Source organism: Salmo salar, chromosome ssa27 (assembly GCF_905237065.1).
Source record: "Salmo salar chromosome ssa27, Ssal_v3.1, whole genome shotgun sequence".
NCBI lineage: Eukaryota > Metazoa > Chordata > Actinopteri > Salmoniformes > Salmonidae > Salmo > Salmo salar.
The window spans coordinates 10,010,384-10,036,650 of record NC_059468.1 but is presented as its reverse complement, the minus strand read 5'-3'; the positions used below and the strand labels follow the sequence as shown (position 1 = coordinate 10,036,650).

Genomic DNA, 26,267 nt, shown 5'->3' with positions numbered 1-26,267 from the left:
GTAGTGCTAGTTAACGTCCACTACCGGTCAAAAGTTTTAGAACACCTACTCATTCAAGGCTTTTTCTTTATTTTGTACTATTTTCAACATTGTAGAATAATAGTGAAGACATCAAGACTATGAAATAACACATAACACAAGTGTTAAACAAATCAAAATATATTTTATATTTGAGATTCTTCAAATAGCCACCCTTTGCCTTGATGACAGCTTTGCACTCTTGGCATTATCTCAACTAGCTTCACCTGCAATGTTTTTCCAACAGTCTTGAAGGAGTTCCCACATATGCTGAGCACTTGTTGGCTGCTTTTCCTTCACTCTGTGGTCTGACTCATCCCAAACCATTTCAATTTGATTGAGGTCGGGGGATTGTGGAGGCCAGGTCATCTGATGCAGCATTCCATCACTCTCCTTCTTGGTAAAATAGCCCTTACAGAGCCTGGAGGTGTGTTGGGTCATTGTCCTGTTGAAAAACAAATGATAGTCCCACTAAGACCAAACCAGATGGGATGGCGTATCTCTGCAGAATGCTGTGGTAGCCATGCTGGTTAAGTGTGCCTTGAATTCAGACAGTGTCTCTTCCTCCATGCTTTCCGGGGGAAAAACACATGCGGGGAACATCTGTTCACCCACACCGAGTCTCACAAAGACACGACGGTTGGAACCAAAAATCTCCAATTTGGACTCCAGACCAAAGGACAGATTTCCAACGGTCTAATGTTCATTGCGCGTGTTTCTTGGCCCAAGCAAGTCTCTTTTTCTTATTGGTGTCCTTTAGTAGTGGTTTCTTTGCAGAAATTTGACCATGAAGGCCTGATTCACACAGTCTCCTCTGAACAGTTGATGTTGAAATGTGTCTGTTACTTGAACTCTGTGAAGCATTTATTTGGGCTGCAATTTCTGAGGCTGGAAACTTTAATGAACTTATCCTCTGCAGCAGAGGTAACTTTGGGTCTTCCATTCCTGTGGCGGTCCTCCAGTTTCATCATAGTGCTTGATGGTTTTTGCGAATGCACTTGAAGAAACTTTCAAAGTTCTTGAACTTTTCCGTACTGACTGACCTTCATGTCTTAAAATAATGATGGACTGTCGTTTCTCCTTGCTTATTTGCTGTTCTTGCCATAATATGGACTTGGTATTTTACCAAATAGGGCTATCTTCTGTATACCCCCCTAACTTGTCACAACACAACTGATTGGCTCAAACGCATTAAGAAGGAAAGAAATTCCACAAATTAACTTTTAAGAATGCACACCTGTTAATTGAAATGCATTCCATGTGACTATCTCATGAAGCTGGTTGAGAGAATGCCAAGAGTGTGCAAAGCTGTCATCAAGGCAAAGGGTGGCTATTTGAAGAATCTCAAATATAAAATATATTTTGATTTGTTTAACACTTTTTTGGTTACTACATGATTCCATATGTGTTATTTCATAGTTGTGATGTCTTCACTATTATTCTACAATGTAGAAAATAGTAAAAATAAAGAAAAACCCTTGAATGAGTAGGTGTTCTAAAACTTTTGACCGGTAGTGTATGTAATACGATCATTTTGTTATTTTATTTAACCAGGCAAGTCCGTTAAGAACAAATTCTTATTTACAATGACGGCCTACCCCGGGCCAAACCCTAAGCCGGATGATGCTGGGCCAATTGTGCGCCGCCCTGTGGGACTCCCAATCACGGCTGGTTGTGATACAGCCTGGAATCGAACCAGGGTCTGTAGTGACACCTCTAGCACTGAGATGAGGTGCCTTAGAGCGCTGCGCCACGCAGTAGCCAGAAACATGTGTCAGAAATGGGATATGAATCCACGCCTTCATTCGGAGACCAGAACTGCTGATAACTGCTGAACACTGTATCAACTTGACATCAATTTGTGTTGGAAGGTAAAACCAAATCATATATACAGTGCATTTGGAAAGTATTCAGACCCCTTGACTTTTTCCACATTTTGATACGTTACAGCCTTATTCTAAAATGGATTAAATACACATTTTCCCTCATCAATCTACACACAATACCCAATAGCGACAAAGCGAAAACAGGTTTTTAGAAAAATGTGCAAATGTATTAAAAATAAAAAACAGAAATACATTATTTACATAAGTATAATGACCCTTTGCTATAAGACTCTAAATTGAGCTCAGGTGTATCCTGTTTCCATTGATCATCCTTGAGATGTTTCTACAACTTTATTGGAGTCCACCTGTGGTAAATTCAATTGATTGGACATGACTTTGAAAGGCACCCACCTGTCTATATTACGTCCCACAGTTGACAGTGCATGTCAGAGAAAAAACCAAGTCATGAGGTCAAAGGAATTGTCCGTAGAGCTCTGAGACAGGATTGTGTCGAGGCACAGATCTGGTGAAGGGTGCCAAAAAATGTCTGCAGCATTGAAGGTCCCCAAGAACACAGTGGCATCTATCATTCTTAAATGGAAGAAGTTTGGAACCACCAAGACTCTTACTAGAGCTGGCCGCCCGGCCAAACTGAGCAATCGGGGGAGAAGGGCCTTGGTCAGGGAGGTGACCAAGAACCCGATGGTCACTCTGACAGAGCTGCAGAGTTCCTCTATGGAGACAGAATAACCTTCCAGAAGGACAACCATCTCTGCAGCACTCCACCAATCAGGTGTTTATGGTAGAGTGGCCAGACAGAAGCCACTCCTCAGTAAAAGGGACATGACAGCCCGCTTAGAGTTTGCACCTAAAAACTCTCAGACCATGAGAAAGAAGAACTCTTTGGCCTGAATGCCAAACGTCACGTCTGGAGGAAACCTGGCACAATCTCTATGCTGAAGCATGGTGGTGACAGCATCATGCTGTGGGGATGTTTTTCAGTGGCAGGGACTGGGAGACTAGTCAGGATTGAGGGAAAGATGAACAGAGCAAAGTACAGAGAGATCCTTGATGAAAACCTGCACCAGAGTGCTCAGGACCTCAGACTGGGGGCGAAGGTTCACCTTCCAACAGGACAATGACCCTAAGCACACAGCCAAGACAACGCAGGAGTGGCTTCGGGACAAGTCTCTGAATGTCTTTGAGTGGCCCAGCCAGAGCCCAGACTTGAACCCGATCTAACATCTCTGGAGAGACCTGAAATTAGCTGTGCAGCAACGCTCCCCATCCAACGTGACAGCACTTGAGAGGATCTGCAGAGAAGAATGGGAGAAACTGCCCAAATACAGGTGTGCCAAGCTTGTAGTGTCATACCCAAGAAGACTCAAGGCTGTAATCGCTGCCAAAGGTGCTTCAACAAAGTACTGAGTAACTAATGTAAATACTAATGTAAATGTGATATTTCTGTTTTGTATTTTTAATAAATCAGCAAAAAATGAAAATATAAATGTTTTGTCCTACATAAGGACTGTATAAGGAAACTGTAAGACTGGCATATTTCTCAGCATGCTCACAACCTGCCGTTGGATACAAATTATAAGGAAATCGTGCATGTGAAGTTATAGTCAAATACTGTATGTAAATTATGTTAACCATCTAAGATTCTTTACATTCAGCACTTCAAAAAGGAGAGTTGTATCTTGTATTTTTTGCTGTTGGATTAAATGTTATTTAAAATTACTAAATGGTGAGCCTATGAGCTATTGGTATTTCACGGAAAAAATCTTGTATTATGCATGAATGACTCAGGCTGAAAGATGTCTTAAACCCAAATGAATGCAGGATCAATGATTCTGAACATAAGATGTGGGTATTACAAGTGTTATCAGTTCAGTGTTTTGTAATTAGGATTTTGAAAATATACCACTTATATCAGAGAAATGTGCCAAAGAGATTGAAAAAAACTGTCATAAAATTGCCCCGATGCCCCCCCCCACACACACACACACTCCACTCCTCCCACTCTTATTTTTTACCAATATCCCCCTCTCTTTCTAGTGTTCTTTCCTTCGCTCATGCACTACATATGTTACAGGATGTGGCGGGAGGAGGATGGGGGTGTAGAGGGGGACGGTGAAAGAGTCGAAGTGGGAGGAGGAAGGATTAAGAGTGAGGTGATAAGGTAGTGTTCATCATCACCATCTCTTTAAACTCACATATTAGCATGTAGAACAGAGCTCAACCCTGAACCATAAGAGGCCTAATGTTAACATTTACGATGTATTATTTATCTAATTGTACTATTCAGGCTCAGCTGTAGCTATTTTCATATCTACTACATCTTAGGCCTTGCGTGAAAGCGTGAATGTGGAAAGAAAGATAATAAAAAGAGAGGAAAGGCAAAAAAGAGAGAAAAAAGCAGCAAGGTCAGTACAGAAGAATGACTTTCTTGCTGTAAGATGGTGGCTATGGTGAACATAATGTCTGATTCGCAGGTAAGTACTCCGCTCTTCGTCTTGCGCTGGTTAATGGTCTCTCATGGGGTGGAGGCTTTGGGGTAGTAATTAGCGTTGCCGTCAGTAACAAGCACTGCTAATTAATGAACATCAAAACGAGCTCTGCCGGTCATAATGAAATGTCAGGTCATCTCTCCCGAGAAGGACCAACGTGTGTGTGCGCGCTTGCGCGCGTAAAATATAAGCTCATGTACAGGCTACCAGGGTAACATTTTACCGCTACTTCTAGTGTATAACCATTGTTAGGCGGTGTGTATTTGGCGGTGTGTATTTGCATGTCTTTGTGTTATTCTATAACAGCCCCTCTCTTTCTGGGGATGGAGGCAATGCAATACGAAGACTAGTGATGGAAAGTCAAGTATGTAAAGTAGTAGGCTATTCCATAAAAATGAATCACAGGACAGAGGCAGGGATTGGCATTAAGGTCAGAAAGACACAAGTTAGGACTATGTTTTGGTTGCCCGAAGATTATGATCACTTTCCCGAAAATGTAAATGAGCTGTTAACACGCAGTCATATACAGTAGGCCTATTGCCTGCCTTTCCCCTACACATAGGGGAGGAATAACAAAGATAAGTAGGCCTACTGACTTTTATTGATTTTGGTTGTCAGTAAAACAATCTCAGAGCAGGCTCAATTTGCCCACCTGCCATAATTGCCATAAATTGCGTGTCTTTCACGTTAACAATGGGGAGGGACCAGAGAGGTCAGTTTTAGGCTAGGCTATTAGAATTCTTTGCAGTTTGGTTGTTTTCCCTCAGAGCAGCAGGCTCAACTTTTGCTGCATATAATTATGGGCCTATTAGTCTATAATTAGAGCCATTCGAATTGTAGCAAATTTAAACCAGTGACTCGCCATGATGTCAGTGTTGAAGGTGGAATAATTTAGGCATCCAAAAATAGCTAACTGAAATGGTAGACCTATAGAGGCTGAAAGGGTGGGTGGAAGATGCTCAGAGTTTCGCTGATATGCATAGAGGCGTATTACTGTAGACAGTCTATTTGATCTCGTCTTCAAGTAGGCTTTGTTGGTCACTCATGTAATAAAACCGTGCGTACACTTTATTCTTTCGCAAAATATTTAGGCAAATTGATTGGTCCAATAATTGGCTCGAAATGAATCATTGCTCTTGAGGAAATCTGCAGGTATGCACAATTAGTCACGCGCAAATATGCAACCATAGCTCGATAGTAGGAAGAACACTACCATACCAAAGCTTTCGATAGATATTTGTAGTTTCTAATGAATGTCGATAACCCAGGTAACTCTTGAATTATGTCAATGTTTGAAAATGTGAAGTGTGTATGTTTTTATAACAGCTAGGGTAAACGTTTATCTATTCAAATGTTGCTAATTAGTGTACATCAAAACGAACTCTTCCCGTGATAGTTGTAATGAAATGTCAGGTCATCTCTCCTGAAGAAGACCAACGTGTGTATGTGTGTGTGTGTGTGTGTGTGTGTGTGTGTATATATATGTGTGTGCGCGCTTGCGCGCGTAAAGTATAAGCTCATGTACAGGCTACCAGGGTAACATTTTACCGCTACTTCTAGTGTATAACCATTGTTAGGCGGTGTGTATTTGGCGGTGTGTATTTGCATGTATTTGTGTTATTCTATAACACCCCCTCTCTTTCTGGGGATGGAGGCAATGCAATACGAAGACTAGTGATGGAAAGTCAAGTATGTAAAGTAGTAGGCTATTCCATAAAAATGAATCACAAGTTAGGACTATGTTTTGGTTGCCCGAATATTCTGATCACTTTCCCGAAAATGTAAATGAGCTGTTAACACGCAGTCATATACAGTAGGCCTATTGCCTGCCTTTCCCCTACACATAGGGGAGGAATAACAAAGATAAGTAGGCCAACTGACTTTTATTGATTTTGGTTTTCAGTAAAACAATCTCAGAGCAGGCTCAATTTGCTCAACTGCAATAAATTGCGTGTCTTTCACGTAAACAATGGAGAGGAACTCAGAGAGGTCAGTTTTAGGCTAGGCTATTGGAAAATGTGGAATTCTTTGCAGTTTGGTTGTTTTCCCTCAGAGCAGCAGGCTCAACTTTTGCTGCATATAATTATGGGCCTATTAGTCTATAATTAGAGCCATTCGAATTGTAACAAATTTAAACCAGTGACTCACCATGATGTTCAGTATTGAGGGTGGAAGAATTTAGGCATCCGAGAATAGCTCATAGAAATGGTAGACCTAAAGAGGCTGAAAGGGTGGGTGGAAGATACTCAAAGTTTCGCTGATATGCATAGAGGCGTATTACTGTAGACAGTCTATTTGATCTCGTCTTCAAGTAGGCTTTGTTGGTCACTAATGTGATAAAACCGTGCGTACACTTTATTCTTTCGCAAAATATTTAGGCAAATTGATTGGCCCAATAAATGGCGCGAAAATAATCATTGCTCGTGAGGAAATCTGCAGGTATGCACAATTTGTCACGCGCAAATATGCAACCATAGCTCGATAGTAGGAAGGACACCGTCAAAACCAACGCTTTCGATAGATATTTCTATTTTCTCATGAATGTTGATAACCCAGGTAACTCTTGAATTATATCACTGTTTGAAAATGTGAAGTGTTTAGGCTTTCGTAACAGCTAGGCTAAACGTGTATCTATTCAAATGTGAATATTTAGATTAGAGGTAAACACATCGAATGGAAGATGTCGGAGTTGTTTTTCATGACACGACGTTCATTTCGGGTTCATAAGGCCTAAAATGTATTATTATTTGAAATATAATTATTGCAGCTAATATACTGCAATTAAAACAACTGTAGACTATTACAAAATCGTATAAGACGTGCATGTAAATAGCGTAGCCTATTAGCTTGTTAAATGGCATGCGCTCCATCATACATCATTATTTGTGTCATTCATTGTAGGTCAAAATTAACCTTTTTTAAAAAATTAGTATTCAAGACAGATTATGAAAATAGTTTTGATTAAAAAAAAAAAACGGCTATATTTGGAGCATAATACATTTCTGTCAAAAACGTGTGTGCATAAATAAATTCACTTACATTTGAACTTCTAATCTATTGTAGAAAAATTACCGGTTGTAATCATTTGTCTAGGCCTAACGTTATGCAATTAAATTCTCGAGGTATCCCAAAAATATAGACTTAGCCTATATGAAATGAGTTACAGTTTTCCTCTTATCTCCAATTATGTGAAATATGTATTATTATCATTTGTATTGTGCATGTATTTATACAGTATGTAATGTATTTGGAAATCTTGAATACCACTTTCACATTTATGTTTGAAGTGAAATTGTTTATTTTTTACGATTCTGTAAAAACAATGACTGTGTTATTCATGCTGCAATTCCACTTCCAGAAAATCACATTCCTTTACCAAAGCTGACTTTATTACAAATACATTAGTTGGATTTATGGTGGGGAGATTTGAAAAGACATGATCTGTGCCACCAGGTTTCGTGATCTGTGCCGCCAGGTTTCATAAACATTTCACTTGTGTTCATTAAGCCAGCCTGATGGAAATATAGTGTGTGGCCTCTCTCTCAAGCCTTGTGTGCATAGCATGCGTTACGGCATAACATTGAACATGTCCCTGTGACACTCATAAGCCGGGAAGCCACTGTGCGAGCCAAGGAGGATTGGAGATGGAGGGCAGGGGAAGAAAGGGTGAGGGAGCTTTTCTCCCTGTGAATCTCTCATCCACATCCCTCCATATACGCCGGGCGTGCTGGGGATGTTTGTCAGTTGGAAACATGTTATATTTAACCTTCTTCCTTCTCTCCCCTGCAGATATCAGGATGTCAAAACCAGCAGAGGATGAGAAGCCTGGGGCAGACTTTCCAGGGGAGAGCACAGGTAACCATTTTGAGACTGCATTATGTGCTGCTTTGATATCAGTTATCATCATGTGCCATCATTAGGCCAATTTCATGTTTGAATGAAAGGATGTTGTGTGTGTGTCTACATCTGTTTATGTTGTCGTATTGATTGGGGAGAGTGGGCTAATCTGGTGTGTTGTTTTTGGATGTATTTACATTTTAGTCATTTAGCAGGCGCTCTTATCCAGAGCGACTTACAGCAGAAATTAGGGTTAAGTGCCTTGTTCAAGGGCACATTGACAGATGTTTCACCTAGTTAGGGATTCAAACGAGTGACCTTTCAGATACTGGCCCAACGCTCTTAACTGCTAGGCTACCTGCCGCTCTATGACACAACACATCCACAATAAGAGACCTCAAATCTTCTCCTTTGGTCACGTCGCTCACATTTTCCGAACAGAAAGTGAGAATGTTTTAGTCAGCCTGTTTGTATGACTTATGCACGTGACACTATACCGCCATATAAGTCACTGCTCAGAGTCATGTTGTCACACACCTATGTGTTTAACTAGATTTAGCTGACAGCTTGGGCTGCGGAATGTGAGTATTTGACATTTGAAGTAACCTGTTTAAGGTTTCGCTACAGCCTGAGGTATTTAAAGTAGATCATGACGGGGTTATTAGAATTCCACTTTATACGTTTCTCCTCTCTCTTTCTCACCCGTCTTTGTCTTTCTCACCCTCTTTTTTTATCTTACAGACTCCGAGAGGAACAGTCCTGATGCCAATGATCAGGTCTGTCATTTCAATTTAAGTAATTGTAAAACTATGTTTGTTGTTGTTGATCTATTGTTATTTGTGTTTTTTATGTATTGCTGTCGTTTGCTCTAAGGTTGTAATAAGATTGTCTGTGCATATAGTAGAACCTCAAAGATCCAAACCTCAAAGTTAAGGACTAACCGGTCAACCCAACGGGCAATATTAAACCGGGACATGAATGCAAAAAAAAACCCATCTTAGGCTACAGACAAACAGAAATGTTGCTTAGATCTGGTAAAAACATATCAGATATTTACAGTATCTGGCAAAATTATTTTTTAAAACATACGCAATCATCATTTTGTATAAAGGTTTGATGCTGTTTTTAGGTGAATTTCAAAGTGTTATAGACATTTCAGTGCTCAGAACCACCTCAATTCACAAAATTGTCCTGAGGTCCTACTGCTGTATTTTTTTGGATAGGTTTGAATTAATTTAAAAATGAAAATGATTAGGAAACACGTGGATTCAATTGATGAGTTTTATTAAGGTATTCTGTCAATCTGGAATGGCACCTGTGTTTATAGCTTCGCAGTTGAATAGATTTAAAGATCTGTGTCTGAATGGATTTTATTGTTGCCATTCGTCTCATCACAGGTTCAGCCAATGAAAACGAGTCCCTTCAGTCTTTCTCCTACCTTGAGCAGCATCAAGGTGAGTGAATTAGTGCACTCACATGCGAGAGAGACAGTGTGTGTGTGTTTGCACAGCCCACTTTATAAAGACATGCTGCAGAAGAGGGGAATTAGCTTTTCCTTTCTCTTCAGAAAGACAGACTATGGACATGGATGTATAGAAATTGAGGGAGATCGAGGAAAAAAAGAGGGTGATGGGCAGATGGATGGATAGGACCTTCCTCAGGTCAGAAATCCTCAGCCAACTTGGAATATTCTAAGATTATTTAGACAACAGAGCTCAAAATTTTATGCATGGTAATATATTTTGTACTGTATGTTGTGGCCCCCATTAGGGCTAAAATGCTGATCAAATTCATAAATACTGAACAAAACTATAAATGCAACATTAGGAGAACCTTCCAGAACAACAACCATCTCTGCAGCACTCCACCAATCAGGCCTTTTTTTTAACCTTTATTTAACTAGGCAAGTCAGTTAAGAACAAATTCTTATTTATAATGACAGTGGGTTAACTGCCTTGTTCAGGGGCAGAACAACAGATTTTTACCTTGTCAGCTTGGGGATTCGATCCAGAAACCTTTTGGTTACTGGCCCAATGCTCTAACCACTAGGATACCTGCCACCCCTCAGTAAAAGGCACATTTCAGCCCCCTTGGAGTTTACCAAAAGGCACCTAAAGACTCTCAGACCATGATTCTCTGGTCTGATGAAACCAAGAATGAACTCTTTGGCCTGAATGCCAAGCGTCACGTCTAGAGGAAACCTGGCACCATCCCTACGCTGAAGCATGGTGGTGACAGCATCATGCTGTGGGGATGTTTTTCAGCAGCAGGGACTGGGAGACTAGTCAGGATTGAGGGAAGGATGACCTGAGCGAAGTACAGAGAGATCCTTGATGAAAACCTGCACCAGAGCGCTCAGGATCTCAGACTGGGGCGAAGGTTCACCTTCCAACAGGACAATGTCCCTAAGCACACAGCTAAGACAACGCAGGGGTGGCTTCAGGACAAGTCTCAATGTCCTTGAGTGGCCCAGCCAGAGCCCGGACTTGAACCCAATCGAACATCTCTGGAGAGACCTGAAATTAGCTGTGCAGCAACGCTCCCCATCCAACGTGACAGCACTTGAGAGGATCTGCAGAGAAGAATTGGAGAAACTCCCCAAATACAGGTGTGCCAAGCTTGTAGTGTCATACCCAAGAAGGCTCAAGGCTGTAATCGCTGCCAAAGGTGCTTCAACAAAGTACTGAGTAAAGGGTTTGAATACTAATGTAAATGTGATATTTCTGTTTTTTATTTTTAAGAAATCAGCCAAAAAATTAAATATAAATGTTTTTGCGAGAGAAAAAAATCAATTTTAGAATAAGGCTGTAACCTAACAAAATGTGGAAAAAGTCAAGGGGTCTTAATACTTTCCGAAGGCACTGTTTATGTGACCGACTGGCTTGATTCGGTCTTATGTAGCAAAATCTGAAATTGTGTATTTTACATTGGATAAAAGTAGAGACTCAGAGCTAGACAATGGTACACTACAGTTGAGGAACAATAGGAAAGTAATTATTAGTGATGCACCAATATGACATTTTTGGCCGATACCGATATCCAATATTTTCCTTGCCAAAAATAACCGATACCGATAACCGATATAAAAAAATGTGCAGCTTTTTAAGTATGCTAGTACAGTTAAATATTTAACACACCACATGGATGCAGCGGTCTAAGGCACTGGATCTCAGTGCAAGAGGCGTCACTACAGTCCCTGGTTCTAATCCAGGCTGTATCACATCCGGCCGTGATTGGGAGTCCCATAGGGCGGCGCACAATTGGCCCAGCATCGTCCGGGCCGTCATTGTAAATAGAATTTGTTCTTAACTGACTTGCCTAGTTAAATAAAGGTTCACACACACACACATCACACTGACCAAAAAGTTATTTTGTTGGCATTTACGTATGTCCCCATTACCAGTCAAACATAATCAAAACTTATTTATTTCACTTACTTGCTGTGCTGTTTCATTGTTCATTTGTTCAGTCGTTTCATTCTCAACCAGGATTTCTATGGAACGCCGTTTGGGTCTTTGCGTGTCAAAAAAGATTCACGTCAAATAACACTATATAGCTAGGTGTCATCATCTAAAATATCCCAAATTTATAAGACAGTTCTTATTTGATTAATGGTGGATAAGCCACAATAGTGGACTTTGCGGTTAGCCTTCAAAATAAAAGTATGGCATAATTCTACTATTTGTATTAATTTGCATCACTGTCAATGGCATACGTTTATTTTGAAGGCAAACCGCAAATTCCACTATTGTGCCTAATCCTTATTGTGGCTAGCTTCACAACACATAACCCGGTCCAGTCGAGCGTCACTAGCCAGATGAAGCTAGCTGGCTGCTTATAACTTTAGCTTTGGGCAACAGGGTTAAGTAGCTGGCTAGCTATTTATTTTCATGAACTGAAGTTCATTTCAATAGGTGAACAACAAGTGGCAACCTAGCTAATACTTACTCACAAGGATTCCTAAATCATTGCTAAGAATAATGAAAATGACTGCAATTTCTACTGGTCATTGTTTTCAGGCTGGTTGTATTGGTGCTAGCTAGGTACCAAGCTAAAGCTAGCTATCCCAGAAGTTACTGTCGAACAAATGATGCTTTATTACCAACGCAGTATTGTAAAGACATTGTTTTGTACAGCTTTGACAGTGCTACTGTATCTTTTTTTGACACGCAAAGACCTAAACAGCGTTCCATAGTATGTATGTCGTGAAGCTAATAGCAGTGACGCTATTACTGTGTAACTCCGGTAGGGCAACATCTGAAAAATAGCGCACTTGGTAGTGTGTACCGGTGCTCGACCAGTCGGCGAAAGCCAACATCACCCACGACAGAGAACGGTTGATTGTCAAGGGCAATGAATTCCATTATCTTGGCTTTAATGGATTTCGCCTTTGAGTTGTCTCGCTGAAATTTTCTTACTCTTTCAAATGACTGCTCGACTTGTTGATTGCTAGATCCACACAGCAGACATTGTGTGGGCTAGGTTAGGAATGCTGTTGCACGTGTAGGGCAAAATTTTATGTGCCGTTATTACGTCATGTACCTACGTTATATAGGTATGTGCTGACATCGGTTTTTAACATTGGCGTTAAACTAAACTAGACATATTGATTCCGATATGTTTGCCGATATATGGTGCATCCTTAGTAATTATGCTTTGGAAGTTGATAAACTTGTAACCCCACCTTTGAGAAAATGGACCTAGAATGTTTTGGTACACTTACTGGCGAGCTCTTCTTTGTCTACACCCATTCAGCATCATTCACACCCTCTTAAGCCTTAGCTCCACCCATCTCTTTAAGGATTCACATGTGAGGCCATGTGCTGAGTGAGGCCATATGCTGAGAGAGTATGGTTGGTAGTGTACTAAACAACCAAATATTTCAAGACTAAAGGCTGGTTTATACTACATCTATCGACATGTCTGTAGACAGTTGTCACAGTGACATCATGAACATTCTATTGTCGTCCGACGTCAAACTTGTCATTGTCATTTTGAAAAAGTATAAACACAAAAACGACAGGCTGCATGACATCAGCAGCCTGGTGGTCCAAACTAGCATAACTATTGTATTTTAACCCCACTAAATCCATCCGTTTAAAAATGAATTTTGTATTTTTATGTCAATCTAGCAAACCAAAATCCACTTTCGAAACAATGTTTTGGTTCATTTATAGCTTGTTAGTTAGCTAGCTAGCTAATGTTAAGTTAGCTGGCTAGCCAGTTCAAATAATGACCATATCATATAGCTGACAACGTCTTAACCTCTTACATCTAGATGTTCTGCTAGCGGAACACCGCTCCAATATCCAATGATAGGGCGTGGCGCGAATTACAAACACCTCAGAAATCCCAAAACTTCAATTTTTCAAACATATGACTATTTTACACCATTTTAAAGACAAGACTCTCCTTTATCTAACCACATTGTCCGATTTCAAAAAGGCTTTACAACGAAAACAACATGCATGTTTTGTTCAATCAAGTTCATATTTATATCAAAAAACTGCTTTTTACATTAGCATGTGACGTTCAGAACTAGCATATCTACCGAAACTTCCGGTGAATTTACTAAATTACTCACGATAAACGTTCACAAAAAACATAACAATTATTTTAAGAATTATAGATACAGAACTCCTTTATGCAATCGCAGTGTCAGATTTTAAAATAGCTTTTCGGTGAAAAGCACATTTGGCAATATTCTGAGTAGATAGCCCGGCCATCATGGGTAGCTATTTTGACACCCACCAAGTTTGGCACTCACCAAACTCAGATTTACTATAAGAAAAATTGGATTACCTTTGCTGTTCTTCGTCAGAATGCACTCCCAGGACTTCTAGTTTACACCCAATGTTGTTTTGGTTCCAAATAATCCATAGTTATATCCAAATAGCGGCGTTCTGTTCTTGCGTTCAAGACACTATCCGAAGGGTGACGCGCCGGCGCGTATCGTGAAAAAAGAAATTCAAAATATTCCATTACCGTACTTCGAAGCATGTCAAACGCTGTTTAAAATCAATTTTTATGCGATTTTTCTCGTAAAATAGCGATAATATTCCGACTGGGAGACGTCGTTTTCGTTCAAAGACTGTGTAAAATGGACTCTTCATGTGCACGCACGCACCCGTTTCATTGTTCTCAGATCGACCACTATCCAAATGCGCTACTGTTTTTCAGCCAGGGACTGCAGAGTCATCATTCCCTGTTCTGGCGCCTTCTGAGAGCCTATGGGAGCCTTAGAAAATGTCACGTTACAGCAGAGATCCTCTATTTTCCATAAAGAGGCTATAGAAGGCCAAGAAATGGTCAGAGAGGGCACTTCCTGTATGCAATCTTCTCAGGTTTTGGCCTGCCATATGAGTTCTGTTATACTCACAGACACCATTCAAACAGTTTTAGAAACTTTAGGGTGTTTTCTATCCAAATCAAACAATTAAATGCATATTCTAGTTTCTGGGCAGGAGTAATAACCAGATTAAATTGGGTACGTTTTTTATCCGGCCGTGAAAATACTGCCCCCTATCCTAAACAGGTTAACTAGCTCATTTGTATTAATTATTATAAGAAAATAAACTCACAACAAGATCATTATTTAAAAGTTAATGGTGAGCTAATTACAGAAAATAGCTTGGGTTGTGAGTGTGATGAAATAAAAGCAGGACATTCTACGGGATACTTTTATTACTTAGACACTGTCTTGTTGGCCTAACGTTATATCCTAATTTGACTTTGGTGCATGTCATGTTGTTCTTCACATTACCGTCTCTGGTAAACATGCAATATATCAAATAAAATCAAAGTTTATTTGTCACATGCACAGCATACAAAAGGTGTAAAAAAAGCTGTATACATGGATGAACGCTTCTCTCTTTCTGCCACGGATGCCATGGTTGCCCTTAGTTTGAAGATGTGATCCGGAGACAGATGTTTTATTCAACAGCTTTCTGTGTGTTCTCTTTTCGACTCCCCCTGCATATTTGCAGTCAAACGCCAGAATTTTCTCCATCTCCTTAGCTATCATACTCTGCTTCCACCGGACATTCCACTGATTTCAAAACTCGGTCCTCCAGAAAGTGGAGAGCATTAGCAACACTTTTGCAGTTCTTTGTGATATCTTTCAAAAAAATCTGCGTTAGAAAGGATTACCTACACATACTGAGCAGCTCATGTTATAGACAGAAGCTTGCTAAATGGCAGACCAATCCGAATTCATCTCTTGACATGTCCAGCCCATCCATTGTCTCAGCCAATCATGGCTAGCGGGAAGGTTCCTGACTTTTTCCGTGGCTAAACTAATTCGGCTCATAATTTAACAATTGTATTTGTATTTCCAGATGACATACAAGTTTGTTATTAAGGCAAATAAAAGTTCACATGTTCCAGAAGGCATTTCTTTTTTAAATAAAAAAATACATGTTTACGTTCAAATGCCTTTACTGTGAAGTAGTGAAGCGCGACCTACGCCTAGTTTCCTGAAACGAGTCACATATCCACTAAACAAAAATATAAATGCAACATCAGGGCCTAAAATTCACTGCCACGGTGTCATGTAGATGAAAAAAAAACTACCAGCCCCTCAGATTTTTTACCAGCCCAAACATATTTTTGCCATAATTACATAAACAAAACTGATGACCATGCTTTGTAATGTTTCTAAAACAAGAAATGTATTATTAAGAAGTAATGTGGTATTTTGCTCAATTTAATAAATTTTTTTGTGACCTGTGTCTTTTACCCCAAATATCAGATGATTAAAAAAATTCAGCTGCCCATTTAAGGGAGGGAGGTTACCGTGGTAATGGGGCCACTCGAGTCTGTATGTGTGTGTGTGTGTGTGAGATTTGGGATGTGACTAGTAGTAGACCGCTTCTCTTCGCTATCAGTTGAAGCAGAAGATTCAAACTAACATTTGAAAAACAACCAAGCTTGTGAACAAAACAATGTAATAAGCCAAGAAACCAGAGGACTTTGCTGACTTGAGTAAATTAGACCAACTATTATGCTTGTGCAAGCTCCTCCAAAATTGATTCTATCAGCTCTTCACTCAAAGCTTCAGCTCTTCACTCAGCACAGAGCTGTTGCTGCGCGAGGTGGGATCTAGGATTTGTATTTCTTTGTGCGATTAGCAGCTATGAAACAAAACAGCAGAAATACTTTGTAAACAGCTTCACACATATGCTAATACTTGACTTTTGACAAAAAAATGTATTCACAATTTCAAATGTAATGCTCGCACTGTAGAGCCCTGAAAATTGACCACCTGCCAACGTGGCTGGTGAAATAGACATTCTTACCCGCTAATACCTAAATCTACACGTATTTGGCGTGTGTTAATTTTAGTGAGCATTTTTTCTTTGCCAAGATAATCCATCCACCTGACAGGTGTGCATTATCAAGAAGCTGATTAAGCAGCCTGATCATTACAGAGGTGCACCTTGTGCTGGGGACAATAAAAGGCCACTGAAATGTGCAGTTTTGTCACACAACACAATGCCACAGATGTCTCAAGTGTTGAGGGAGAGTGGAATTGCCATGCTGACTGCAGGAATGGCCACCAGAGCTGTTTCCAGGAAATTTGATGTTCATTTCTCTACCATAAGCCACCTCCAACCTTGTTTTAGAGAACTTGGCAGTACATCCAACCAGCCTCACAACCGCAGACCACGTGTATGGCGACGTGTATGGCGTCGTGTGGGCGAGCGGTTTGCTGATGTCAATGTTGTGAACAGAGTGCCCCATTGTGGCGGTGGGGTTATGGTATGTGCAGGCATAAGCTACGGACAACGAGCAAAATTGCATTTTTATCGATGGCAATTTGAATGCACAGAGATACCGTGACAAGATCCTGAGGCCCATTGTCGTGCCATTCATCCATCGCCATCACCTCATGTTTCAGCATGATAATGCACGGCCCCATGACGCAAGGATCTGTACACTATTCCTGGAAGCTGAAAATGTGCCAGTTCTTCCACGGCCTGCATACTCACCAGACATGTTATCCATTGAGCATGTTTGGAATACTCTGGATTGATGTGTTCAAGTACCCGCCAATATCCAGAAACTTCGCACAGCCATTGAAAAGGAGTGGGACAATATTTAATCAGGAGTGGGACAATATTCCACAGGCCACAATCAATTAAGTGGCCCAGCCAGAGCCCGGACTGGAACCCGATCGAACATCTCTGGAGAGACCTGAAAATAGCTGTGCAGCAACGCTACCCATCCAACCTGACAGAGCTTGAGAGGATCTGCAGAGAATAATGGGAGAAACTCCCCAAATACAGGTGTTCCAAGCTTGTAGCGTCATACCCAAGAAGACTCGAGGCTGTAATCGCTGCCAAAGGTGCTTCATCAAAGTACTGAGTAAAGGGTCTGAATACTTACGTAAATGTAAATGTCATTTTTTAAAATTATTATTATAAATTTGCAACAATTTCTAAAAACCTGTTTTTGCTTTGTCATTATGGGGTATTGTGTGTAGATTGATCAATTTTAGAATAAGGCTGTAACGTAACAAAATGTGGAAAAACTCAAGGGGCCTGAATACTCTCCGAATGCAGTGTATACGTCAAATTTAAGCTTGAATGTTAGCTGTGTGGTTCATATATATATAGATGGTACTCTAATATTAATACATGTTTTATCTCAAGAAACCACCCAAATCCTTAGTTTTAGGCAAAATATATGTTTTTGCTCCAATCAGGTCATTTCTGGACCATATTTCTGTCCATTTAAAGGACCCATTTTGGCAACTAAAATGAGGCCTGTGTACCAGATGCCCAAAAACATTTTTATGATTATTCTTTTGAGTTTTAACCATATTCAATGTTTTGATATTATTCACCCTGCAGAGTAAAAGTGAGGCGGGACCTGAGATGATCTCCACCCATGTGCCACCTCCTTCCCAGCAGCAGACGCCTCACCCTCACACACAACTCATGTTGGCAGGGAGTCAGCTGGCAGGGGTAAGCACTGGCACAGATGTAGTGTGTAGGCGGTTAGGGTGATGGACAGTAAGCATTTTCTGCTTCGCTCATGCTCTTGCTCTTGCTTGCATCTTACCAAGGTTGGAGTGAATTCCATTTTCATTCAATTCTGTCAATTAAGGAAGTAAATGGAAATTCAAATCTTCCTCATTCCTGAATTGACTGAATTAAAATGGAATTGATCCCATCTCTGCCTCTTACTGCCTGCTCAAACGCACTATTCTTTTTCTCTTCTGCTTTTCCCCCTCCTCTCTTTGGGCAAACCCTACCCTCTCCTCCACCACCTCCTCTTCTTCCCGCCTCTTCCTCAGCTGGCTGCCCTCTTGCCTGCGCAGCAGCAGCTGTTGCTTCAGCAGGCCCAGGCTCAGCTCCTGGCCGCCGCCGTGCAGCAGTCCAACGCGGCTCACGCTGCCCATGCCGCCCACGCAGCCGCCCAAGCCAATCAGCAGCAGCAGCAGCAACAGCTGACCAAACAGGAGCAAGCTCCGCCCCAGCTCACCCTCTCTCAGCCTATCCAGCTCACCGCCCAGGTAGGAGCGGCCAGTCACAGATCAGATATGACCAGCTTTAAGCTGGTACTTTGCTCATTTCTTTGCATTGTATTGTGTGTATGTTGCTCTGTTCAGAAATCATACATGACTCGTTTACCTTTTTCCTCTCTCTCTCTTCCTCCTGTAGGATATCCAGCAGCTGTTGCAGCTGCAGCAGTTAGTCCTGATGCCCGGCCACCACCTGCAGTCTCCTCAGTTCCTCCTGCCTCAGGCCCAGGGACAACAGGGGCAGCAGGGTAAGTGGGACCTACTAAGTAAGTGAGAACCACCATCATCAACACTGTCACTTCCTCTTGGCACAAAACATCATGTAGAGCTTGGCGTTATGATCTAATTGCTTTGTTCTAAAACAAGTTAAAATAAAGTTGTAGTAATACAGTTAAAATACAATAAAGTAGTGTTCATATAATTACAATACTTTAATAGTGTTAATAGTGTTAACGGCTTCTCCGTTGTGTTCCTCAGGTTTGCTCTCGACACCTAATTTAATTTCGCTACCTCAGCATCAGCAAAGCCAGGGGAGTCTTCTAACTACTCCACCCAGGCTGGGACTGCAAGCACAGGTATAGTATTATTGAAAACCACCTCAAATATGTGTGTGTGTGTGTTGAGACTTTATAACATACTGTACTACATACTTGTAAGTAGGGTAGGGATCTGCCTCTACAAGCAGAAAACAAAGAGCTCTGTGGAATCAGTGCTGGTGCATTGATCCAAACGCTGATCTAATCAAACACCAAACCAGTAACCCAGAGTGTGTTTGAATTGATCCACAGTATAAACATTGCTAATGTCAGTGTGCCAGCCACCCCTCACCATTCCGGCAGGAATGATATGGGCTTATGTCTCCCGTACTGTAGCGTCGCCAAGGTGACGGCCTCTCATCATTACAGAGGGACAAGAGCGGGGACGGCGGGGTGACCTCTGGGGCCTCGGCAGCCCCCATGACCTCAGTGACCTCTGGCCCTCACGGCGAGGAGCCCAGTGACCTGGAGGAGCTGGAGCAGTTCGCCCGCACCTTCAAACAGAGACGCATCAAACTGGGCTTCACACAGGTACGTTTGTATGTGTGCGTGTGCATGTGTTGTGATAAAGGGCAAGAGAACCATGAGCAATTTGATCAAGCTAGACTTCATATGGGTCAGAGTGTGTGTGGGTGTGTGTGTGTGCGTGGGTCAGAGTGTGTATGTGTGTTTGCAGTGGGGGTGGGGGAGCAGGAGGAGCTCGAGGCCAGAATGAAGATGACCGTTTAACACAAATTGTCTCTTCCCTCAGGGTGACGTAGGCATGGCGATGGGGAAACTGTATGGGAATGACTTCAGCCAGACCACCATCTCTCGCTTCGAGGCTCTAAACCTGAGCTTTAAGAACATGTGCAAGCTCAAGCCTCTGCTTGAGAAGTGGCTAAACGACGCGGAGACCATGGCGATAGACAGCATGCTTCCCAGCCCGAACTCTCTCTCCTCCCCCATGATGGGGTTTGAGGGCATGACGGGGCGCCGCAGGAAGAAACGCACCAGCATTGAGACCAACGTCCGCGTGGCCTTAGAGCGCAACTTCATCTTGGTGAGAAAGAGAGACGTCCCACAACAGACTCCTAAGGAACCCACTCAAATGACATTCTAATCCCTACCCTGCACTCACAGTGGAGTACATAAACCAACAACTCTGTCCACAACAGTTTATTGAAGTTTATTTCACTTTGATGAACATTTAATTTAACGTAAATAAATATTTACCCTTGCTTGGTATTTTCTAAATACTGGTGAAACTGTTGAATGTAACATTGACAACATGTCAGCTTTATGCGATATAAAATGTTTGTGGCCTGTGACAACATGCTTGACCATGATTTTTGACTGTGTTCCCTCCAGAACCAGAAGCCTAACTCAGAGGAGATTCTCCTGATGGGCCAGCAGCTCAACATGGAGAAGGAGGTGATCCGGGTCTGGTTCTGCAACCGGCGCCAGAAAGAGAAGCGCATCAACCCTTGCAGTGCCACCCCTCCCCTGCCCAGCCAGCCCCCCTCTATGACGCACAAACCCCCCTGCTACAGCCCGCACATGGTATGACCCCGCACTCACCCCATCCCCACCCTCCCCACCATGCCTCTCATTGGCAGGCCTTTGGTCCTTTGCCTCCCTGCTCCTTAGTTTGGAAACAAACTCTCTAAATACAAGTCAGGCATCATGAGAGGAATAGATCTTTGACTCTCTGTATCTATGGACTTGCCCCCCTCCCTCTGCATGACCCCATGACCCTGTGGCCTATCCCATCCTGCACTGCTCCACTCTCAGCGCCGTGCAAATGGCTACACTGTTGTATGAGGTGCCAAATGTTACAGACCAACCCACACGTCATCACAGTTACACCATGAGAGCATGTTTCTTCTGTCTCTCTCCTCCTCACGGCCTATCCACCGCTCTTTCTTTCTTTCTTTCTTTCTTTCTTTCTTTCTTTCTTTCTTTCTTTCTTTCTTTCTTTCTTTCTTTCTTTCTTTCTTTCTTTCTTTCTTTCTTTCTTTCTTTCTTTCTTTCTGTTTCTCTCCCTCCAGGTGTCCAGTCAGGGGCTGCACCAGGCTGCCACCAGCCTCAGCACAACAGGTGAGGAAATCGATTTTTGGATACATTTGTGTTTTTGTGAAGCTAGGCTATAAGTGCCAGAGGTATAAATTCCCTTTAGTGGACTAAGACATAGAGACGAGTGCAGATGCCCAGTACCATGGGCATTGGGAAAACCTAGCAATGTCACCAAATGTACTGTATACCATTCATATTACTACTGATGGTTCGCTCTCTCTTTCTCAGTGACCAGTCCATTACCCTCAGTGACCTGCCCTCTGACCGTCTGTGGCTCTGCAGCCACCAGCTCCACCCCCTCCTCTAGGACTCCGCCTCCACATAGCACAGCCAGCCCCGCTCCTCCCACCCTCAGTACCCACAGCCTGAACGCTGGGTGAGTGTCTTCTCTCTCTCTCTGTCTCTCTCTAACTACTACTCTACACTTACTCAATCTAACACTGAACAATCCCTCATACTCAACAAACACACTTTGATATTCGCTGGGTTAGTGTCCCCTAATTATATAATTATACTTCTACTCTATCCTCTCTCTGTCCCTTGCACACTCAACGACTACTGCTCAATAGAACACTGACTCCTAACACTGAATCCTCAGCATCTGCTAAACTGTGTACGCAGCCAATAAAGTCAACTTTTAGACTGGATGAGGTCATATTTACTGACTTGCTGGGAATTTATGGTATGGGACTACATGGGGAATTTCATGTCACCCCACCTGTTTTGCAGCAAATCTGAAAGTTCTCACACACATATGAAGAAACATGAATATTTGTCTGCAGGCACGGACGTGCTAGTCAACCCAGAGTCAGACCAATGCATGAATTGAAAACATGTTGTGTATCCTTAATAGAAAAACATGAGGGTGTTTGATTAATGAGCTTTCACTTAACCCTCTTGGTCCTTTCTCTATCTCTGCATGTGTGAATGTGTGTGTATGTGCACATGGGGGAATATGGATCCATACATATTCCAGGAACACAATGATGGGAGTAAGCACAGGGATGAACCAGGCTCTCGTCAGCAGCAATCCCCTGGCCACAATGCAAGGTGTGTTTGTCTGCCAAAATCGGTGTGTATCCAGATTATGGACGGTATTCTGACTTCTGATAAGCGCGCGCAATGCTGCCTGGCGTAAATCATGACTTAGTGTCAATAGGATACAATTTTGAGTTAAGCGTGCAGATCTCAAGTCAGAAAAGAGGATGTCCCTCCATTTGCCATCATTTCAACATGCGATTTCAGATCAGTTGACATTGCATGTCTTCACACCATCCCATTCCATCCATATCACCACCAAGTAGATCATGGGAGTGTCATGTGTGTCTGTGTGTATGTGCCAGGCGTTTTTCTGTAAGCTCTGACTGGCTAAGCTCTCCTTGCTCTACTCATACTACGTTCTCTCATCTGTTGCAAAGTCTCACCTTCATCATAACCATCCTTCATCTCACCCTGTCATCAGTTAGTGTCACCCAAATCAATGCCGATGTATTCACTTTTATTCTTTCTCCTCTACCTTTCTCTTCCCCCACCAATCCTTCCACCTGCCTCTCTCACCCCATCCCCTGTAACTCTACCATGGTTCAGCTCTGGCTGCCAGTGGTGGGCAGCTGCCCATTTCCAGTCTTGAGGCCGGAGGTCAGATGATCCTGGGCGGGGCTGGGGTTCGCCCCTCCCTATTCCTCAACCGCCACACCCTCCTGCCTATGGCGTCCCACCAAGCCGGCGTGGGATTGGTCGGCGGTCCCAGGGGAGCCTCTCCATCCCCCGGCGCCAGCGGCATGGACGTCGACTCCTGCTCCGCCTCTCCCTGCTCCAGCCCCGCCTCCTTCGGCTCGTTCAGCGAAGCCTCACCGCTGCCGCTTGGCGGGGCCATGGCCGAGTGACGACGACACAACCCAAAGGATCCTATCGGAAGGAGGAGGATGAGTTTTAGTGGAGCTTTACAGAAACACCTCACCTTTCAACCAAAGCCATCTCTCTCTCCCTCCATTTGTCGCCTCCGCTCTCTCTCCCGGAGTCTTTCAAAGCCAAAAAAAATACACAGATTGAAAGAGGAAGAAGAGAGCGAGGAAGAATGGAGAGGAGGAGAGAACAGGAGAACGGTGGAGATTTAAACCAAAAAAATATATATCTATACAGTTGGAGAGGTGGAATTGTGGAACGCAGTGAATGCTAATGTACATTTACTCCTTTCTCTGGAAAAGAACAAATGAACTGAAAACCTGATGAAAAAGAGGGCAGGGATGAGAACTGAACTAAGACTCAGAGAGAGATGGGTGGCAAGGACACGAAAAGAAGGAAAGAAAGAAAGACTTTCAACAAGCTTCAGCAGATGGATGGAAAGAAAACCAAATAAAAAAAACCTACAGGGGAAAAACACACAAAGAGAAAAATGACAAACATGCCAAAATCTCCAAAACCGAAATACCAAAAACTGAAACCAAAAAAACGGAGAGAAAAGCTTTACTTAAAAGACTTATGATTCTGATCTGTCCAGGATCAGCACATCAACCACACTTAACAAGGCCAAAAACATGTATTCATTTCATCATAATATATTCTTTTAAAGTTTTGTTTACAACACTTTTACAACGCTTATTTTTAGTATTTTATATGATTTGAGCTTTGGGTTATGTCATACCAAATTATTTGATATAGATATCTTAGTAGTGTCAGTCCTCCCACATATCTCTACCTACCTCTCTAGTGGCTCTACAGTTTCAACCTAGTTACAGTATTAAACTGTGTTGTGGATTTAGCAGTCACCTCAGACTAATAAGAATTAGTAACTTTCCAACTTATTTTGTGGTTTATTTTCTTATTTCTGATTTTTCTAATGATCATCGTAATTATCATCATCATCATTAGGGCTATTATCTTCAATATTTGTTTAATATGATGAGATATTTTTATTTAAACTTTATTTAACTAGGCAAGTCAGTTAAGAACAACATCTTATTTACAATGACGGCCTACCCCGACCAAACCCGGATGACGCTTGGCCAATTGTGCGCCGCCCTATGGGACTCCCAATCACGGCCGGTTGTGATACAGCCTGGATATTATTGCCTCCTTTGTTTCATAACTTATTTTATACAGTGGAGTCAAAAATGATTGACACCCTTGATAAAGATGAGCAATAATGACTCTATAAAATAAATTATTAAAATACTGGGCTATATTGTATGCAAAAAAAATTAAATTATGTCATACGAATAATTGCTCAGAGAAAGAGATTTTCTTTAACAAGTAATACAAAAAAAATCTAAAAAAAGATAGCGATCAAAATTATTGGCACCCCTGTTTTCAATACTCCAGCATCCTCCCCTTGTGAGGATAAGGACACTGAGCCTTTTTCTAAAATGTTTTATGATATTGGAGAACACGTTGGGAGGGATCTTAGACCATTCCTCCATACAGAATCTTTCCAGATCCTTGATATCCTTTGTCTGCGCTTATGGACTGCCCTCTTCAATTCAAACCACAGGTTTTCAATGGGGTTCAAGTCTGGAGACTTAGATGGCCATAGCAAAAATGTTGATTTCTGGTCAATTAACCATTTCTTTACGGATTTTGATTGGTGGTTTGGGTTATTGTCTTGCTGGAATAGTCCCATAACATAAAAGATCCACCATCATATTTTACCGTATGAAGTACTTTTTCACCACTGGTGTGCGTGGCCAAAGAGATCCATTTTCATGTTATCTGAACATAGAGCTCTTTGGCCAAGCACACCAGTGGTGGGTTTGGTATTGAAAAACCGAAGCATATGCATAAAAATACCTCATACCCACTGTAAAATATGGTGGTGGATCTTTGATGTTATGGGGCTATTTTGCTTCCACTGGTCCTGGGGCCCTTGTTTTAAGGTCAACGGCATCATGAACTTTACCAAGTACCAGGGCATTTTAACCAAAAACCTGATTGCCTCTGCCAGGAGGCTGAATCTTGGCAGCAAGTGGAACTTCCAGCAAGACAATAACCCCAAGCACTAATCAAAATCGACATAGAAATGGTTAATTGACCACAAAATCAACATTTTGCAATGGCCATCTCAGTCTCCGTACTTGAATCCTATTGAAAACCTGTTGTTTGAAGGTTCAGTGTAGTTATCCTCGCAAGGGGAGGGTGCTAGAGTATTAAAAACAATCATTCTGACCACTATCTTTTTCAGATTTTCTTGTATTACTTGTTTAAAAAAAAAAAATCCTTGAGCAATTGTATTAGTGTAAAATAACATAATTTCTCCAGGTTTTAAAAAAACAATATAGCTCAGTATTTTTATAATTTATTTTATACCGTTTTTTTTTAATCACCTTTATCAAGGGTGCCAATAATTATGGACCTGGCTGTATATGAACACCAAAATGTACTCTACTGCCTGTTGCTTCAAGCACACACACACACACACACATACACACCAGACTACACTAGAATGAATCGAGATGTTGAACCAAAATAATCCTTTATGCCTTTCATTATATTTGTTTGCCTGTTTTTTTTTTGTTAAATACACTACGGTTTAAAAGTTTGGGGTCACTTAGAAATGTCCTTGTTTTTGAAAGAAAAGCAAATTTTTTGTCCATTAAAATAACATCAAATTGATCAGAAATACAGTGAAGACATTGCTAATGTTGTAAATGACTATTGTAGTTGGAAACAGCTGATTTTTAATGGAGTATCTACAGAGGCCCATTATCAGCAACCATCACTCCAGTGTTCCAATGGCACGTTGTGTTAGCTAATCCAAGTTTATCATTTTAAAAGGCTGATTGATCATTAGAAAACCCTTTTGCAATTATGTTAGCACAGCTGAAAACTGTTGTTCTGATTAAAGAAGCAATAAAACTGGCCTTTAGACTAGTTGAGCATCTGGAGCATCAGCATTTGTGGGTTCGATTACAGGCTCAAAATGGCCAGAAACAAACCACTTTCTTCTGAAACTCGTCAGTCT

The 26,267-nt window shown here is 41.7% G+C and overlaps 1 protein-coding gene across 6 annotated transcripts in view; it reads left to right on the top strand.

The window, feature by feature from the left end:
• LOC106588415 (POU domain, class 2, transcription factor 2) overlaps window positions 1–24,558 on the top strand; it is a 91,883-nt gene extending 67,325 nt beyond the window's left edge. Inside the window, exons 2-15 of one of the 6 annotated variants that reach the window (XM_045709654.1) lie at window positions 8,144–8,209; window positions 8,933–8,967; window positions 9,589–9,645; window positions 18,046–18,159; window positions 18,492–18,710; window positions 18,859–18,967; window positions 19,197–19,294; window positions 19,625–19,786; window positions 20,007–20,297; window positions 20,606–20,797; window positions 21,286–21,334; window positions 21,539–21,686; window positions 22,287–22,360; window positions 22,898–24,558. In XM_045709654.1, coding sequence (XP_045565610.1) covers window positions 8,144–8,209; window positions 8,933–8,967; window positions 9,589–9,645; window positions 18,046–18,159; window positions 18,492–18,710; window positions 18,859–18,967; window positions 19,197–19,294; window positions 19,625–19,786; window positions 20,007–20,297; window positions 20,606–20,797; window positions 21,286–21,334; window positions 21,539–21,686; window positions 22,287–22,360; window positions 22,898–23,196 — 1,913 coding nt within the window. In that variant the 3' untranslated portion in view covers window positions 23,197–24,558. Of the gene's footprint in view, window positions 1–8,143; window positions 8,210–8,932; window positions 8,968–9,588; window positions 9,646–18,045; window positions 18,160–18,491; window positions 18,711–18,858; window positions 18,986–19,196; window positions 19,295–19,591; window positions 19,787–20,006; window positions 20,298–20,605; window positions 20,798–21,285; window positions 21,335–21,538; window positions 21,687–22,286; window positions 22,361–22,897 lie in introns of all 6 variants that reach the window. The other 5 variants (XM_014177365.2, XM_014177366.2, XM_014177364.2 and 2 more) reach the window with 5 other exon arrangements.
• Window positions 24,559–26,267: the final 1,709 nt, after the last annotated feature.